A 17250-nucleotide genomic window follows, 5' to 3' on the forward strand; every position below is an offset into this window, starting at 1 on the left:
CTGATGTGGAGGCCGTCTCTGAGCCGCTGCCTTCTCACGAAAAGGAAGAGGAGTCAGACAAGATTGCTCTCATCGCTGGGGCTGCCGCGGTTACTACAGCTGCTACTGCTGCTGTGGCGACTGCTGCTGTCATTCACCAAGAGTCTGACGACTCGAAGCGTGATATCTCGGCCGCAACTGAAGAAGGTGGGCTAAAGGGACCTGCTCAGGAGCCAGTTGCTCCCGCAGCGCCCGAAACCGAGGTGACTAAACGTGATGTGGAAGACAAAACCCCTAAACAAGAAGAAGCAGAGAGAGAGATTGTCCTCCCCGCGGAGGTTACGAAGCCCACTGAGGAGCCCGTTGCAGCCCGAGAAGCTGAGCCTTCAACGTCCAAGGCGCCAGTTGATGCGAAGGACACTGTGCCGACTCCCCAGGAAATCCCATCACATCAACCATCCAGCGAAGAGGCAACAACTTCAAAGACAGTGACAGCAATAGAACTCGATCAGGCAAGTAAAGAGATCAGCAAAAGGGCGAAGCCTATTCAAGAGAACAAAAACTTACAGGATGTAGCCCAAATCGAGTATTCTGGAGGCACTGACAGCCTGGCTTTTGGCGCCGTTCGCATGGCTGACCCACCTCTTTGGAAAGAAGAAGGCGGACGATTAAACGCATTCACCACGCCCGGATTGAGCCGTAGCATCGACAGGGAAGTGCTCGATGGACCTCGGTTTGCCGCAAAAGGTGGAGTGGTCGCTCAATCCGACGATGGATTCCAGGCAGGGGCTGTGATGAAGAGAGAGATGATGCCATTCCGTGGATTGGATCGAAATGCGGTCCCTTTGGAAGTCGCTGCCGCAACAAGCCATTACGTGCCCCCTTTACGATACCCTGCTCTTAACGCCGACGGTCACTACTCCTCGAGGTGGACGAACATGGCCTCCCCAGGCCCCTTGGTCTCTCCCTTTGAATATGAAGAAATGGTTCAACAAGATACTCCGCCTCCGCTGTCTCTTTCCGTGTTATTGGATGATGAGTTCAGAGTGCCGACTCCCGCCGCTGTGGTTCCTGAAAGGGCGACGACTGACAGGCTGAGGACTCGACTGCTGCGTCACAAGCATCAGATTCTACTTCACGACGCTGATGACGCAGCCGCAGCTGCTGTGGTCACTAACACCATCGCAGAGGCACCTAGGCCTGTCGCCCGTCTTTCGCTCACAGGCCTCCGCAACGGCGGGGACCTTCCTCATCTGGACCATCATCAGATGAAGTTGGATTCGGAGGAACTTCAGTCTCTAGCCGTCCCTACTACACGCAGGAGTATTAGTGATGATGAGGAAGATCTTCGTAAATCCATTGCTGACATTTTCACAGAGGATAGATCTAAGGAGCACATTTCCTCGAGTAGTGACCGGGAACGACACCGCAAGTATCGTCATTCTCGCCATTCTTCCCATTCCAGCCGGAATCGCGGTGAGGAAGAGGGCAGAGAATACAGAGAGTATAGAGAGAACAGAGAGAGCAAACATCGGTCATACGAATCCCAGGGGTCAAACTACCGCCGCTCTATTCCTGACAGTGGTAGTTCTCGTCCTGGGTCTGGGTCGTCCAAGTTTGATACGCCACCACGAACTCCTCGGCGGCGCCACAGCGGCGTTGTAGGCGAGGTTCCTGTGTCCTCCAGCCGGAGATATAGAACTCCAGAAGAGCAGGAGGCTCATGAACAACGTGAACAACGCAGAGCTCAGCGTCGTGCTGCCCGAGAGGCTGAGCGAGTCGACAAGCAAGAAGCGCCCGAGGCGGTCAACGAAGGGTACGAAGGACACGAGCGGTATGAGCAGCCTCAACGCTATGATGAGCGTCGTGAACGACGTGAGCACAACGAACACCGAGAACAACGTGACCATCGTGAACGCGTTGAACGCTCTGACCGCCGTGACCGTTATGAACGTCCCGAACGCACTCAGCGCACTGAGCATTTTGATCGGCCCGAGCGTTTCGAACAGCCTGAACCGCTCACCGACCGTGAAGTAACGGATGAGGGCTATGGCCGACCTGAGAAATATGATCGGCGTGAACGACATGAACGGCGAGAGCGCCGCGAACGCCGTGAGCGCCGTGAGCTCTACGAAAAGAACCTGGACCCTCAGCCCGAACCCTTTCCGGCTGTTGATGAGTTCCAAGATCCCGCACCGCCTCCGGCCCCTATCCCCGCCCCCCCAGAGCGTAAGGGCAAAGAGGTGGGCTTTGACTTGCCGCCTGAAGAGATCAAGCGCCATCGTGGTCGCTCGTTCCGTCAACGTTCAGGCAACTCTGGCTTTGACTACCCCCGGGGGTCACAGTCTCCCGAGAAGAAATTCTTCGACATGAAGAATGCCCAGGGGGTGCTTCGCAAGTCATCCTCGCCGCCACCTCCAGATCAATTCATCTACGTGCCAGCTCGGGATTCTTCTCTTCCCGAGGAGATGCGGCCTAGAACACGCGACCGGGACGTTCCCCGGACCCGTGATCGCCGGCTGTCTGAGGTTACGTATGATAGACCTCGCGGGGGCCATTTCGGAGACTCTCCTAGGCAATCGGCGCCGCTCGACGAGGGCGACGATTCTGCTCGGCGAGCCCGTCATGAACGCAGGCGGATGAGGGAGGCTAGGGAGCAGGAGAAGAAGTCGGGAGGACTCAAGGGGGTATTCAAGAGACTGTTTAATTGACTGGTAGACGATTGGGGCACATGGCAAATATGGCAGCGATGGAAAAGGAGCGCTCTTTTATTCAAACGATTTAATGAATCATGTGTGTATGGCTCATCTATTCTTCTTCATAGTTCTTTCCTGGCCATTAGGCTGGTTTATGCTAGTTATGTTCGCTTACGGTTAAATGAAGCAATTTGACATTGGGACTTTGATATCAATGACTATGAGATTTGTGCGCCAACTACGTATATTCGACTTATATGATATAGCGAGATGATGAAAATCTACCCCCTATGCAGCTCATGATCTTGACGGGGAGGCTGAAGCTTCAAGGCTGTTGTTGGACGTTGAGGAGGTCACGTGACTTTGGAGCTCCAAGCATCAAACAAGAGCAAAGCGCTTTGTTTCGGAGCCTCGGCGCTAGTTGATCCGCCCCAGCCCTAATTCGGCAGCGCATTTTCGCAAGAGCCCACCGAAATTGGGCTAAAAAATTCACGAGGGAAAAAAAAAAGTTCGGTTTCTATCATCACTCCACACCCCCCGAACAAATACCAAAGGCGCAGGATTTGACCTCTTTGCGTTCTTCACGTCCACTCAACACCACCAATCTATCAACAATGGCTCCTATCACTGTATGTACCACGTGAAAATGACATTTCTCATTCGCTTTGCTGTAGGCAGACAATTGCCCTCGTCTTCTCTTTCTCTGTCTTAGTGAAGAAGAGAGGGGAGGGGGGCGGTTGCGCTGCCGACGAGAAACCAACAAAAAGCAGTAGGCTGATGTGTAAATGTCATGATATAGAAGAAGGCGGGCAAGGCCCAGAAGCAGACCAAGAAGGTGAGTTACCAAAGAAAAAAAGAACATTCTCGGAACTTTAAGAGAGGATTGGGGGGTTGCTAACGCTGGACTTATAGTTCATCATCAACGCTTCGCAGCCTGCTAGCGACAAGATCTTCGACGTCTCTGCCTTTGAGAAGTTCCTCCAGGACCACATCAAGGTTGACGGCCGCACCAACAACCTGGGCGATAACGTCACCATCTCGTCGTCTGGTGATGGCAAGATCGAGGTCGTTGCCCACAACGAGCTCTCTGGCCGCTACCTCAAGTACCTGTACGACTCCCTCTCCACAACCTTCCATTGTTCTTTCAACCATGCAGTTTATACTAAAACGTTTCATGATGAACAGGACCAAGAAGTTCCTCAAGAAGCAGCAGCTCCGTGACTGGCTCCGTGTCGTCTCCACCTCCCGTGGTGTCTACGAGCTCAAGTTCTTCAACGTCGTCAACGATGACGCCGATGAGGATGACGAGTAAATTCGCCTTCTTGGAATAAATAAAGGGAAAGCCATATGGGAAATGAAGAATGGTTGTGGGAAAATAGCAACTTGTAGCGACCCTGGACCCCTTTGTGATGAAGGATATATAATCACGTGCGGCTCTTGTTGAAAGGGTCGTCGTCAGCGTGATGGGATCTCTGAAAAGGAGAGACCTGGTTTTGGGTTGCTCTAGTCTAGTCAATCAAAAAAAGAAGCGACCATTTTGAGTGGACCTACCTACATTATTTTTTCTCACTTCTCCTTAATCATTATCATGTGAATGTCAACGTAGTCTGTTGTTATAGGTATTAGTTAAGCGATTTATATTCGACGTAGTCAATTTATGATGCGCTATCAGATTGCCATGTCTACATAATGCATGTGTATATATGCTTCCATCATCTGCTAGTTTCATGCAGCAGCGAGGTATCATCAATAACATAAAGAAAAGAAAATCACTCCCCTTTTTTTCACGGCAACGTCCTCATTACACCCTCAAAAGCCACCAATGCCATGGCATTCGCCGGGAAAGCCCTCAAGAAGCACGGCAAGAATCCTCTCCAGTATCCCCTCCACCCAGACTCTCTATAAACAGCAACAGCAGCATCCCTCCATTTAGGGAATCGTCTCTCACCATCTCCCAAACCTCCGCCGAGGGGATCCGTCATGATGCGCTGCTTAACGAGATCGCTCGGGTAACTCGTCAACCAAAACACCTGAGCGCTCAACCCACCAGCCCAGAAATTGATAGCCGGGTTGCTCAAGTTAGTGTTTTTGCGAAGAGTCCGAGAGAGCATATCGTAGCTGCCCCACCAGAAGAAGAAGAATCCGCGGAAGAGTAACGTGGCAGACAGGCCGTGGTAGATGCCGCGGATGCCGTGATGGGCGTAAATCTTGCGGATGCAATCGAGAGGCCCCGAGTACAGACGCTCAGCCTTGCGGGCAGCATACTGGATCTGCAGCCGAGCTTTCACATGCTCGACCGGAGCAGCGATGAAGCTGACGGTAGAACCAGCCATGATACCTGCAATACCATGACCCAGCGGCGGAAGATACGAAGGTTCTGACGATGATGATGATGTTCGTGAAGACGAAGACAACACCTTCATCAGACTCCCAAACCCAAGCCCCGTCGCCCCCGATCCCGCCCCGGGCGTCCACGACTCAGCTCCGAAGACGTGCTGCGCCATCAGCCGCCTGTAGACGTTGAGCGAGCCCAGCATGACCGAATCCATAAACATCCACCCGACCAGCGGCGGCGTCGCGCCCTTGTACAGGCCCGTGACGCCCTCATTGCGCACCGTCTGCAGGACGCACTGCAGCGGGCCGCTGAAGCGCGAGGCCTGTGTCGTTTGGAGGCGGACCTTGACTGTGTCGAAGGGGTGGCCGACTAGTTATTCTAAATCAGTATGGAAGCAATTCATGAATTTTCAAAGAAAACATACCTGTTAGTTTTGCGATTCCACTGAAGACGCCTGCGACAAAGCCCTTGTAGTCGCGCTTGGCCGATGTCGCAGGCTTCTGATTCTGATTCTGCTGCACCGCGACGGGCGGCGAAGAAGCTACAGCTTCCGCCATTTGCAGCCTCTAATCTAGGCTAATGAGACTAACTTCATAAACTCAAATCAAAGTGAGTGAAAAATGAAAGGAGGAATGAGAGAAGAAAAAGGCAGTGTATAAGAAATGTCCGTCGCTAGTGGAGTTTTTTGGGGTGAGTGAGGATGAGTCCGGATCTCGCAGGTATTAGTAAAACGAAAGTCCGGCTCTTGGGTTCAAGTGCCGATACGTCCACACCCTTTAAACAACAACTAATCTCAACGACAAATATTCAATCTTTCACAATTCTTTTATCAAAAGAAAGTAAAGAAGCTCACGATAAAACATATTAAGAATGAGAAAAAAGTCCGGAACCACTTCCGCAGTCAAAAGATAAGACAACGAATAAAACTAGACTGAATCATCTTGTGGGGGAGAAGGTGGGGAAAATCTCTGGTAAGCCTGTCATACACGATCCCGACGATACAGTCAGTTCAGTTTTCCGGGCTGCTGCTCTACTTTAGCGGGCTGAGAGGTTTCACGTAAGGCGGGCGTGAGACAGAGACAGGACAGTAAGACACAACACAAAAGAACGGTCAACAAGGCGCATTAATTAGCCTCTATTTTAAAAAGAAATAAGACAAGAAAACTGAGGAGAAAACGAAGAGAAAGAAAAAGAAAAGAAAGCAGCGTCGTCTACCTCCTTGCATAGCGCTAGAACTGAGACAACATGCTGCTGACACAGTCTCACAACGTGTCGTAATTTCACATCGAGCACCACTAAACTCAGACACTTACTCAATCACATATTCACACACATAAGCGAAAAAGTCAAGCATCGAAATCTCTCCATGCCAATCGTGCTTCATTCACATCACCAAACAAACGCACTAAACTACGCCCAGCTAAAACTCGCCATTCACAGAACAAAAGACCGAGAAAAGCCTCCTCCATCTCATCGTCTGTATCTTCAAATGCCAGTTATGCATCGTCCAGATCAAGACCCAGCGTAGAATAATGCCCCTCGCTTCGCTCTAGAATCAAAATGTTCATGTCATGTCGTCGTCAAGAATGAAGAATCAAAAATACAAAAACTCATGGGGGTGGCTTGGGGGGGATAAAGCAAACAACAACAAACGGAGCTGGTCAAGACACAGCTCACGCGCAGATATAGTCTCTCGCAAAGCAAACAAAAAACCCTCGAAATCCATTGCGTCCTTCGTGTCCCATATATCCTTCCTATCACCGAAGCGATTCCATAGCATTATGTAGTATTCCCCCCAAGTTGCCTTGCATGTCTAGCCCTCTCCAACCTCTCCTTGCTTTTCCACTCGCAGTAGCGTGTGGTGAGTTGTCTTTTGGGCTAGGCAAGGTAAACCCTCCCCTCCGTCCACACCCTTTCCCCCCTTTGCTTTTTTTCGAGTCATTTTTCTATTTGTTTCTTGTCCTTTTCGGGCAAAACGGAAATGATCATTTTTACGGGTATTGTGTAGTGTGGCACATACAGAGAGCCAAGTGCAAAAGGGGTGGAAAAGAGAAAAAGAAAAAAAGAAAATCAAAAAAATTCAATGTTCATCCCCCTTTTCTTTCGTTTGTATCATCGAATTGTGAAGCAACAGGTCGAGGTCCAAAACAACGGCACGATTTCACCTAGAATGTATCCGTTTCTTGGGTGTTCTGGCTTGTCATGCTGCCGAATGTGTCTGCAAGTCGAACAAGTCAGTAAGCTGAAAAGTAATGAGCGCCATGGTTTCATCACAACGTACCTCTCTTTCTCCGCCTGTCCTCTCGGGCTGTGTCGTCATCTGGATTCTTGGGTGTCATCGCTCTGGGACCACTAGGCCTGCGTGATGGCACGCCAAGGGCAGCGTTCAAGTTCTTGTTCTCCGGCTTGGGGCTCATGCTATTGTATTGGCTGGAGTGTGTGCCGGTGCCGCTTGCGTAGCCGCTTTCGTAGCTCTGAGGGCCCATGGGGCTGCCCTTTTGCAGATTCGAAACTCGCGTAGATCTGGGCGGCGTCTGCTGAGATGAGTTGATGGGCTCCTTGGGTGGCCGAGCCGGACCAGTGTTTTGCTGCTGAGGAGGAGCGGCAGGCCAGTAATCTCCGCCCTCGTTGCCGTAGCGCCCAGCAGCGGTGCCATTGAGGCGGTTAAGGCTGTTCATAGAGCCTGCCCAGTCAGCGGACCTAGGCGTCGCTGGGGCATCAAAGTCTTGAGCAGAATGTTCCAGGGCGGTTCGGAAGCGCTCCGTCTGTCCTGTTCTGGGCTGAGGGTGCATCAAGTTGAGCGAGTTGCGGTGAGCCTTGTATTTGGGATCCTCTGGCGTAGCAAAGGTCGGCACAATGGGTGCTGACGATTCGTGAATCTCGTGCGGCGGAGCAAGGCGCCCTCCCTCAGGTAGATACCCGGAGTGGAGTCTGTCATCGCCATACGTGTCGAGAGGGTAGAGATCATCGCGCGAAGCCATGCTGGACCCAGATCGGGACTGCAACACATCGTCCTCGCCATCCTTCTTGGGGTTTCCGCGCAGCGCCTTGCTCACGGTAGATGCCGTCGTTCCAGACCAGCGGGAGATCTTGGGGAACCAGCTCTTGCTTCCCGACTTGCCTTTCCTTCCCTTGTCGCTACGAGGCGTGTTATCAGCGCTGTGCGGCTGGTCATACCCCTGGTCAGAGACTGGTGCCGCGCCATCTGTTGGGAGCGATCCGGCACGATGCACCTCACGGTCCATGGGGCTCATCGGAGGGATAATTTGAGTTCGCTCTGCTGTCGGAGTAGGGTGATCATACTCGTACTCATCCTCGTGTTCGGGTACGGTGTCGATGCGATGATCTGAGAATTTGCGCTGCCCCTGCGATTGGCTGCCATGGCTCGTGGTTGAGTTGCCTTCGGGCTCATAGCCTTTGTCGTGCTCATACTGTCCCTCTGGCTGGAGATTGTCAAATGACTGTCCCGCTCCGCTGGTAGAGACCCTGGCGGAGATGGGCTGTGCCGTCTGTGTCTTGAGGACGTCCACCTCTCCGAGGAGCTGCATCAGCATGTCCTCGATGCGAGTGAGATCGTTGGTGCCCTTGGCGCTAAGGCCTTGGAGGGCTCGTTTCCACAGAGCCTTCTTCTTGACAGTGACGTCGTCCATGGTCGTGCCACCGATGGAGCCGCTCTGCACAGAACGGGGGCCGGGGTAAGGTCGAGGCCCGTTGATGGCCTTCTGAAGCTTGTCAGTGTTTTCGGAATTAGCAAAGATGACGTCGTCTCCAGTGTCCTGAACCAGCTCCTTTAAGTCGCGGAACGAGTTGCGCATCTCAATCGCAGCGTTCATGAGCAGCGCGACAATTTCCGTGTCGCGGGCACTTCGCTGTGCATCACGAACCATGAGGTGTTGCATCAAGGCAACAATGTCCTTGTTTTCAATACGCTCGATGCCGCCGCCCGTAGAGGCATCGTAGAATGGCGAGGCCATGCCTTGAGACATGCCACTGAGAGCGCGGTTGTTATCCTGAGATCCGTAGAACGGATCTCCACCAGCCATGTAGTTTGACGGGCCAGCCATTTGGATTGCCTTGCCCTTGGGCTCGACATCTGGCGTTCGGTTGGGGCCGTTGGACATGTATCCCTCATCGTACTTGAAGCCGGGGCTGCCAGTGCTGAAACCGAGACCACGAGAGCCAAGCAGGTGGTCGTTGAGCGCCGGGTTCGCAACCGGGCTGGCATCTTCGTACGGGTTCGTGAGCAGAGTATCGCGCTTCCGCTCAGCTGATGTTCTCCGCCACTCGTCCTCCTGGCTTGGCTCCCTACTAAGGCGGGCAGCATCGTCAAGATGAGCATCTCGCATTTCCTCATCAGACTGGGATTTGGGAATAACCTGTCCATATTCTGTAGGAGTGGCCTTGCCAGACCACATACCAGGAGCAATCTCATCTTGCAGGATTGACGGGTTGGTCTGTAAATCATCATCAATGTAGCCAACCTCGGGGATAGGATGATCTTGGTCAGGAACACTGCTAGCCTCCATCGGGGGAGCGGCTTCGTAGTCAAGCCTGTCCAGGCTATGAGTGGGGGTGTTTCGCGGCTTCCAGCCCTCCATCGCGCGCTCCTTGAACGACTTGTTACGGAATACTCCGGCCGGCTCAAAGTCGCCCTCGGCGGCATCCTCAACAGTGGCTTGTTTTCTCTCCTGGGCCGCCTTAAGAGCGGCGGCAGCAGCACCAACGGCACCGGCGGTGATGGCAGCCTCGGATGAGGTGGGGGATTGGCGGTACTTGGTGCGAGGCACCTTGCGTCCATTCTCGTCAAGCTCATACTCCATGTAGTCATGCGATTGGCCAGGAGTTGCCTGTCGGTCATCGTCGTACTCTTGGCGATTCATGCCAGGATACTTGTCTGGGCTCACACCACGGCTGCTCTGGAGCTTGGATCGCTCATCGTAAGAGAGGTTGGAATCTCCAGCGCCGCTGTATACGCCTGTCAAGACGGATTGATCAAGCATCGACTCACCAATCAATGAGGCCACGGCAGACTCGGCCGCAATGACGGGGTGAATGATGTTAGGGTTGGCAGCAATGCCGCGGACAGGCTTTCCTGCAGCCGTCTGTCCGACCTGGGAATCTTCCGAGTAGATAGTATTCCCACCGGCTGCCGATGACGCAAGATCAAATTCCCTGCTCCTCAAGTTACTCGGGACAGACTCAAGCGACTGCAGTGAACCGCGAGACTTGATGGACGAATAGTTTTCGCCTCTGGAGTTCCTGTTGGGCGTCTCCCCATCAACCTCTGTGAAACTGAAACCAGACACGCTGGGGATCGGGCTTAGGCCACGCGCGCCAGCCTGATATGGGACGTATTTCAGAGGAGGAGGGACATCCTGTGTGCTGTAGTAGGCATCTTCGTATCCGTCATCTGGGTATTCGCCCTGGTCAACATCACGAGGGCTGCCCTCATAATTGTCATAGTGAACGGGGATCTTGTTGCCAACTTCGTCCGTCTCATATTCAATGGACTGGTTATACTCCTTTTTGCCACGTGGTAGAGCAGTCAAATCGCCGTGAGATACATTGGCGTGGCTCCTGCCAAGTGCTTGGTCAACGTTTGTGGGTGTTCTGGAAGGGGTTGGCGTGGAGGACGGCGAGGCCATTTCCCGTTGCTGGCTTCCCAAAGGAGCAATTTCTTCAGTGGCTGACATTGGTCCATCGGATTCGGCAGACAAGATTGAAGTTCGTGTCATCTCCGACGGGTTAATCTCGCTCATGAGCGGCATTGGTGGCGCGGGCGGCGGCTCTTCCTCATCGTCATATTCTTCTGCATATCGTTCACGGCCTAGGCTCTGGCTTCTCGCTCTAGACTCTGTTCTCCTTCTGCGTCTCTCGCGATGCCTCTTCTCGCCAGCCTCTGAATGATCATCTGTTCCGCTGGACAATGCTTTAGCTGCTGCCGCGCCAGTGGCGCCAGCGAGCGCGGCCTTGGCCAGGTTACCACTTCTCTTTGGCGTGTTGCCGTCATCGTGGAGACGGTAATCTGCCTCAATGGAATCCAGGCTGGGGCTGTGCAAGTCGTCGTAGTCGTGACGAGCCTCACGGTTCCGTCTTTCTTTGGGCTTAGAATTCTCCTTGAGGGCGTCCTTGTCTCTTATCGACTCGGGTCTCTGACTTGCAGACCGCCTGCGGTCTACTGTGATGTCCTCTCTTGAGGCAGAAGTGCCTGTGGAAGTAAAGGAGGCGCGTCGTTCTCTGCCTTCCCGTTTGCTCTGCTCTCGCTTGAGGGCACTCAATTCTGGCAAAATTAATCTCCGAATGGCATCTTCGACGGTTTCTAGTAGCTTGGGGTTGTTGATTGAAGATTTCGAAACTCCGGAACGCATAGAGCGGGTGTCCATGGACCGATGGCTTGGAGCCAGGTTTGACGACAGGACACTTGAGTCGGCGGCAGGAATTTGAGGTACGTGTGACTCCGAGTGGCGGCTTCGGCTGGAGCGACGCCGCGAGGAGGTGTATGGCTCCTCGGTTGGAAGCTCGCTAATGCTCCGACTCTTTGATCGCCGCTTTCGCTCCTTGTCCTTGGGTTTATCCGATGAAGATTTGGAAGAACGATCTTTGGATCGAGTTTTGGTAGCCCGGGTATCATCCAAGGTTTCGTCCAGGTGCTCACCCGAGCCTAGATCCCCTCCAGGTCCGGAGCCATCTAGGAAGCTGTCTGTGGCGATGGCAGAAATCTCCGATCCATTGGCGGGGGGGTAAGATTCTCTCTCGCTAGTCGGAATTAGAGGACTAGCAGGGCGGCGACGTCGCTGTGGCTGCTGTTTCTCCTGTGTGATTTCTATGTCGATGGGATTCCGTGAGACGGTAGACTCTTCAGTGGCCGAAGCATACGACGTCACGCTATGACCGTCGGCGTCGACCCCAGGTACCTCAAGCTCACGCGACGGGATCCCATCTTCCAGAGGGATGCGTCGAGTCAGCGAAGTTTTGCGGGAAGTTTTCGTTTCTGTCACTTTGATGCTATGATCCCGTTTGCCCCTTTTGGAGGAGGAGGGGGTGAGCCGCACTCGTACGCTGGGCTTGCGGCTGGTCGAGCTCCCTGTTCTGCTGCCTTCGAAATACTCAATCAGCACCGACGTCTGAGAGCGCTGATGGCTCCGGTAGCCGCGGCTGCTGATTGTGCCTGTAGGGCCATCATCTTGTAGCGAGTAGCCCGATTTCTCATCGCCAAGCTTGGAGATGTCGGCGGTCAGCTCCGTGGGAGTGGTCGTCTCGTCGGTCTCGGTCGGCGCAGGCAATGGAAGGCTCTTCCTACTAACGGTGCTCATCTTGGGTATGGGGGCAAATCGGGACCCTTGCCCTCTACTCGTTGCGCGATCAGTGGCGTAGATGAAGCACGCAAGAGTCTCCCAAGGGCCGACTGGTAGCGACTGGTGGAAGAAGAAGAGAGGGAATATTCAAGGTCGAGTAAGAGATTAAACCAGATAAATTTTATGCAGACATCCGGAACACGGCCCAACGCTACAGCGAAGAATGGGTAAGGTAGGGCGCCTTGAGAGCGACGTCAGTCAGACAAAGGGAACGACGAGATGATGAAGAGAAGGCAAAGTCGAATCTCCCACTCGACCACTCAAGATGGACCCGACACAGGGGGGGGGGTTGGAGGAAACAAACTCACAGGAACCAAAGAGGAGAAAGCGGAATCGGGGAGGGCAGGGCAGTTAGTTGTACCAGGTGGCGAAGCTCAGGCTCAGGCACCGAAAAGGAAGAGGGCCCAGAGCGGTAAAGAGGCTGTCGCTCACAAACGACGGACAGGACAGCCAGGAGAACGCTGCAGAGTCAGGGGAGTTGCTGCAGGGCCAGGCTGTGAGCTGTAGGTACTGAACGGGTAGTGTACAGGCAATGCGGCGGGTGTCGAGTCCAGTATGTACAGCTGAGGGATTGGGCTCTGTGGATGGCTGTCGGTGAGATGGAGATGGAGATGGATGCAAATGCGCTTGGATGCGAAGATGTGGGGGAGCGAGAGGCAGCGTCTGTGTCTGGCGCGGTCCGGGCAGGTCTGGCCTGGTTGAAGCTCCCAAAAGAAGGTCTTGTCTTGTTCTCTTTGACCCCCCTTCTTTTTTTTGCGAGAGAGAGACGAGGGGGCGCAGGGCAGATGCGATGCGGGCGAAGGAAGAGGAGAGAGATGGTTGAGGCCTTGTTATTGTCCCGAAGCGGGCTGGGGCCTCTGCTTGATGAGTTGGCGCCGATGCGTGTCTGGTCCAATGGCGCTTGGGCCGGCAGGGGGGAGGGTGGTGCCGCTGGTGGTGCCGCTGGACGGGTGCTAGCTGAGCACTAAACTTGTCCCAGCAGGGCCTAGAGGGCCTGGAGAGACCTTCTAGCACAGGGCTCTCTGGCGTGGCACGAGCAGGGTACCTTAGCGGTACATGCACGGTTACAAGTCTATGTGGTAAGCTAACAGCTGAACAGTGGAAGAGATTTGCACCATCCACCAGCCACTCCATTTCTTCGTCCCCTTCTTGTCAGGTTCACGTTGTTTCCACTCTCTGTCTGCCAGTCCGTTACCCCTTGCGTCTGATAGGCGGGTGGCGCAGTAATAGAAACCAAACGCTGGAGACGAAAAAAGAGTGGAAGAAAGAAAGAAAAAAAAGGAAGAGGCTGGTGATACAGCGCCGTCATTTGCACGAGCCTGCGCTACCACACAACCAGTCAGCGTGGGAAAAGGGGAGCTCAAAGCTCGAATCGGAGCTGACGGCGGCGAGGTAGTGACACTTGAACCTTGAAAGTCCATCCATGGATGCTTGAACGGTCTACCGAGACAGAACAACGCACGCACACACCCGCCTCGTCTGTGTCATGTCCGTTGACGCCCAACATCTGATGCCGAATTGCTATGATTGATGCCCGCGCCTGTTTCTCGGGCCTCAGCTCCAGCTTATTCCCTCATCTGCATGCTCTAGTGCTTGCACGTCAAGGCACGCGGATGTCCCTCCCAGGTACCACAGCTGTACTCCGGGCTTGGCCAGCCATCTCTTCTTCCCCAAGCCGCACCGCATCCACCCCCTGGCACATGGAACATGGAAAAGACAAAAATAAGCGGGACCGCCAGAAAGAAGCTCTGCAAAGTTACTAATGGATTAAGTTGGTTCTGTTTACTCCGTTGAAAGATATATCAATCAAATTTCATCAAAGTAAATCCGAATGACTATCTGTACTCCGTACCAAGATCTTCTAGATCTTGCAAGAAGAAGAGCAAACAGGAAACCAACCTCACCATAGATAGCATCTTCCTTGCCAGGTACCGTACTAAATAGGAATCATTTTGTCTTACTGGGCCATTTTGCAGTCCCGCTTATCTTTCCACCGCTTGATATCATTGACGAGCTCCAGACCCGCCCAAAACAATGATCCCAGACGGCTGATTGACCAGAGCATCGGCCCAGCCGTCTCGTCTCTCGTTGACGCTGGCAGGGTAACCAAACCGCACTTTCAACTGACAAGGGACAGGAACCAGAAAATCCCCATGGAAGGACCAGAGTGGGAATTTCCTGTACAGGAGGTGATGTGCATGGGCTCAATGGATGCTTCATGCCGCAGCGCTTATTAGCTTACAGGTACACGCACGGAAATCTGGACTCGCACCCGCTCGATCGTGCTTCGAAACATCAACTCCATCTTCGTGCATCGTCAGTTCGTCTTTCGTTACCGATTGCGCGCGTATCCATGTAGACACTGCCGGGCCCTGTCACTTCTCATCTGTTTTAAGTAGATGGATAGGGCTGAGCCGCGGGCCAACTTGTTAACGTCTGCGGCTCATGCTCACTGCCGAGAACTTTCATTCATTTACACTGGAACTGCCGTGACTATGTGACCTACTTAAAAGACCTCTGGTGCGGACTTGATATCATTTGATAGGATAACAGGGAGCCTTTTGTGGCCCATAACGCTGTCTAACACTCACAGATGGCCCCCAAGGTAGTTGGTCTCCGGTCCTGATGTTGTTTGGATGCATCCACTAGTCTTCCCCCAAGCAAACATGACCTCTTACAATACAAGCTTTTTCTTTTTCCATCACGCTCCCTCGCACGCCAGGGATGTATGACTACTCGTACATGCCGTCCTTGGCAAACCGGCACATGCGTACCACTGTGCGAGTTCAATAATACAGGAATGATAAAGAAAAAAACGGTGGTCATCTGGATAGGTGCATTAACCCGTGACACCGGCTAGGCTCGTTTGTGTGTCTCATCCACTATCGCCTTCGGCAACGAGCAGATATCCTGTACGAGTTCCTCCGACACGAAGCTTGTGAAGCACGAACTAGAGCGACCTGAGGCAATCCCATTCAAGAGACAAAATAATCCTTTCTAGCTTTCTATACGAATGATCATTATACATGTAGTTATTGGATGCATATCTAGTGGTGTTGAACAAAACAGATACTCATAGGGATCAGATAAGTTGTTCGTCGCCCCAAGATGGCTTTCTACTATCCCGTGACTCGAATCTAAAGTGACATATGATACTAGAGAGATATAGCGATATTAGCCCTACTTCAACACTTAAACTTTGTGTGGTCGTTGGGGGTGTTATTAGATAGGCTGTCTTGCCAGCTCCATTATTATAGCCAAGGGGTCCATGTCTCGGATGAGGAGAAACTGAATCCTGATCAGACCACTCACCGGGAATTCTTTCCGAAAGACATCCTTTGAGTAGTTTCTCGCTAATACTTGAAAGGCTAAAGAGTCGGGAAGATCCACAGATGTAATTCATCAATCATAAGGAAATAAGTGCTAAACATTGGTATCCGACACATTATCCAAGTACTCCGAAACGCATCTGCTTGCCATGAAACATAGAATCAACCCAAGACTCAAAATTCACACCATATACGCCTCAAATCCATATAAAGACAACTTCCAATTTACATCAGCCATGATCGCCCCCAAAAGCCTCCCTTACACGACCGTCCTCCTTGACTCAGTCGTGACCGCCGGAGGTGGCTCCGCGATATACTCTGGCGGCCTCCTCCCCTCCTCCAAGTCTCTCAGCTCCGTTGGCCTTCCAGCTCCCGCTGCGGCTTCAACTTCTTCTGTCGTGATGACCTTGAATTTATACGGAGGCGGCGCTTCTCCCAGCTCGTTGAGGCCTTCTGATGAGTGAAATCCGCCCCATGGATTGCGTCTGTAGTGCCGCGGGATGAACATGATGGTCCCATCCCGTGTGACCCATCGACCGCGAGCCCAGCCGTCTGCGGGGACGAGGCGGCGGCGACGACGTCGTATGTGGAAAAATAGGAATGCTGAGCAGACGACGAATATGGCCAGGAGAGGGATGATGACATAAGTCAAGGGCCGCGTCGATGTTGGCTGATCCGTACTCATGATGGCGGTGATGGGCTCGTCAGTACATGTGCGTGTAAATGCGCCTTGCGTCGATGGCCGGTCTCAAGATTGGGGGCTGTTCAAATGACTTCGTAAACGTGATATCGCTCAGTAGTGTAGAGCCGCGAACTCTACCATGAGACTAAAACAAGACAGACAAAAAAGAGGCTTATCCCAACGATGGACGTGATGGGACGCTGAAGACGACAGGCACAGCAAGCATGTAAGAGAGAGATATAACGTCGCAAAAGGTAGAAGAAGTAAAACACAATCCCGCTCGCCCTAGAAGTGACGGAACCCTTATGAATAAACTACATGTACTCGGGGCAACCTCTTTCGCAGACGTCACTCGCCCCCAACCCGCTTTCAGCATCCCCGGAGCTCCCAATCCATCCGCGGGCCGGCCATGGAGGCACAAATGGTAAAATGCCATGAGCAGATCGTCGCAGAAAGACTGGAGGGAGTGGCTTTCCACGGCCCCAGTTATCCGAGGTGGTGTGCCTGCCGGGAGCAGATAGAGACAAAACTAGTGGCATTACGTGTCTGTTTTGTCAGTTTTGGAGCAGTTTAGGCCCCCTCTTTATTAGTACATAGATCAAATGGTTAGGTGTCTGGGAGAAGATTATATTGCTTGGTTCCAGTCCAAAGTGCGGGGAGCGTGGACGGCAAAGTGATACCGAGGGGGGTGGCGCCGTGGACTGTGATTTGGAATACGATTACGGGCGCTGAAGACAAATGATTTATTCTACTTTACTTCTATTATTCTTTCTCCAATAACGACACACCTTCTCACGTATTTGTATAGATAGTTTACTTGTAGGACTGTTATATCGAATTCGATAACTCTCCACTCCTCAATACCGGAGGCGCT

At 52.8% G+C, this 17250-nt stretch overlaps 6 protein-coding genes across 6 annotated transcripts; 2 read left to right on the forward strand and 4 right to left on the reverse strand.

Annotated features, from left to right (window-relative positions):
- The first annotated feature begins 216 nt into the window (after positions 1 to 216).
- Positions 217 to 2990, forward strand: V8C40DRAFT_16776 (uncharacterized protein). The gene is made up of 2 exons (XM_083211559.1): positions 217 to 491; positions 556 to 2990. Exon 2 carries the CDS (start codon positions 609 to 611, stop codon positions 2688 to 2690), a length of 2082 nt encoding a protein of 693 aa, XP_083079512.1. The 5' UTR covers positions 217 to 491; positions 556 to 608; the 3' UTR covers positions 2691 to 2990.
- Positions 2991 to 3083: 93 nt separating this feature from the next.
- V8C40DRAFT_230994 (60S ribosomal protein eL22) lies at positions 3084 to 4293 on the forward strand. The gene is made up of 4 exons (XM_083212836.1): positions 3084 to 3304; positions 3475 to 3510; positions 3588 to 3784; positions 3861 to 4293. The coding sequence occupies exons 1-4, from the start codon at positions 3290 to 3292 to the stop codon at positions 3985 to 3987; spliced, it is 375 nt and encodes a 124-aa protein (XP_083079513.1). The 5' UTR covers positions 3084 to 3289; the 3' UTR covers positions 3988 to 4293.
- A 2-nt stretch (positions 4294 to 4295) lies between these two features.
- On the reverse strand, positions 4296 to 5891 carry V8C40DRAFT_230997 (mitochondrial carrier domain-containing protein). Its single transcript, XM_083212837.1, has 2 exons — positions 5435 to 5891; positions 4296 to 5379 (listed from the first exon to the last, which is right to left on the reverse strand). Exons 1-2 carry the CDS (start codon positions 5565 to 5567, stop codon positions 4460 to 4462), a joined length of 1053 nt encoding a protein of 350 aa, XP_083079514.1. The 5' UTR covers positions 5568 to 5891; the 3' UTR covers positions 4296 to 4459.
- Positions 5892 to 6982: 1091 nt separating this feature from the next.
- On the reverse strand, positions 6983 to 12456 carry V8C40DRAFT_16908 (uncharacterized protein). The gene is made up of 2 exons (XM_083211586.1): positions 7292 to 12456; positions 6983 to 7228 (listed from the first exon to the last, which is right to left on the reverse strand). Exons 1-2 carry the CDS (start codon positions 12321 to 12323, stop codon positions 7176 to 7178), a joined length of 5085 nt encoding a protein of 1694 aa, XP_083079515.1. The 5' UTR covers positions 12324 to 12456; the 3' UTR covers positions 6983 to 7175.
- A 1923-nt stretch (positions 12457 to 14379) lies between these two features.
- V8C40DRAFT_231002 (uncharacterized protein) lies at positions 14380 to 15627 on the reverse strand. Its single transcript, XM_083212838.1, has 2 exons — positions 15525 to 15627; positions 14380 to 15458 (listed from the first exon to the last, which is right to left on the reverse strand). Exon 2 carries the CDS (start codon positions 15189 to 15191, stop codon positions 14946 to 14948), a length of 246 nt encoding a protein of 81 aa, XP_083079516.1. The 5' UTR covers positions 15192 to 15458; positions 15525 to 15627; the 3' UTR covers positions 14380 to 14945.
- On the reverse strand, positions 15610 to 17000 carry V8C40DRAFT_231003 (uncharacterized protein). Its single transcript, XM_083212839.1, has one exon. It carries the CDS (start codon positions 16377 to 16379, stop codon positions 15954 to 15956), a length of 426 nt encoding a protein of 141 aa, XP_083079517.1. The 5' UTR covers positions 16380 to 17000; the 3' UTR covers positions 15610 to 15953.
- Between the last annotated feature and the right edge of the window lie 250 nt (positions 17001 to 17250).

The sequence above is a fragment of the Trichoderma camerunense genome, assembly GCF_050948025.1.
Source record: "Trichoderma camerunense strain CBS 138272 chromosome Unknown V8C40scaffold_1, whole genome shotgun sequence".
NCBI lineage: Eukaryota > Fungi > Ascomycota > Sordariomycetes > Hypocreales > Hypocreaceae > Trichoderma > Trichoderma camerunense.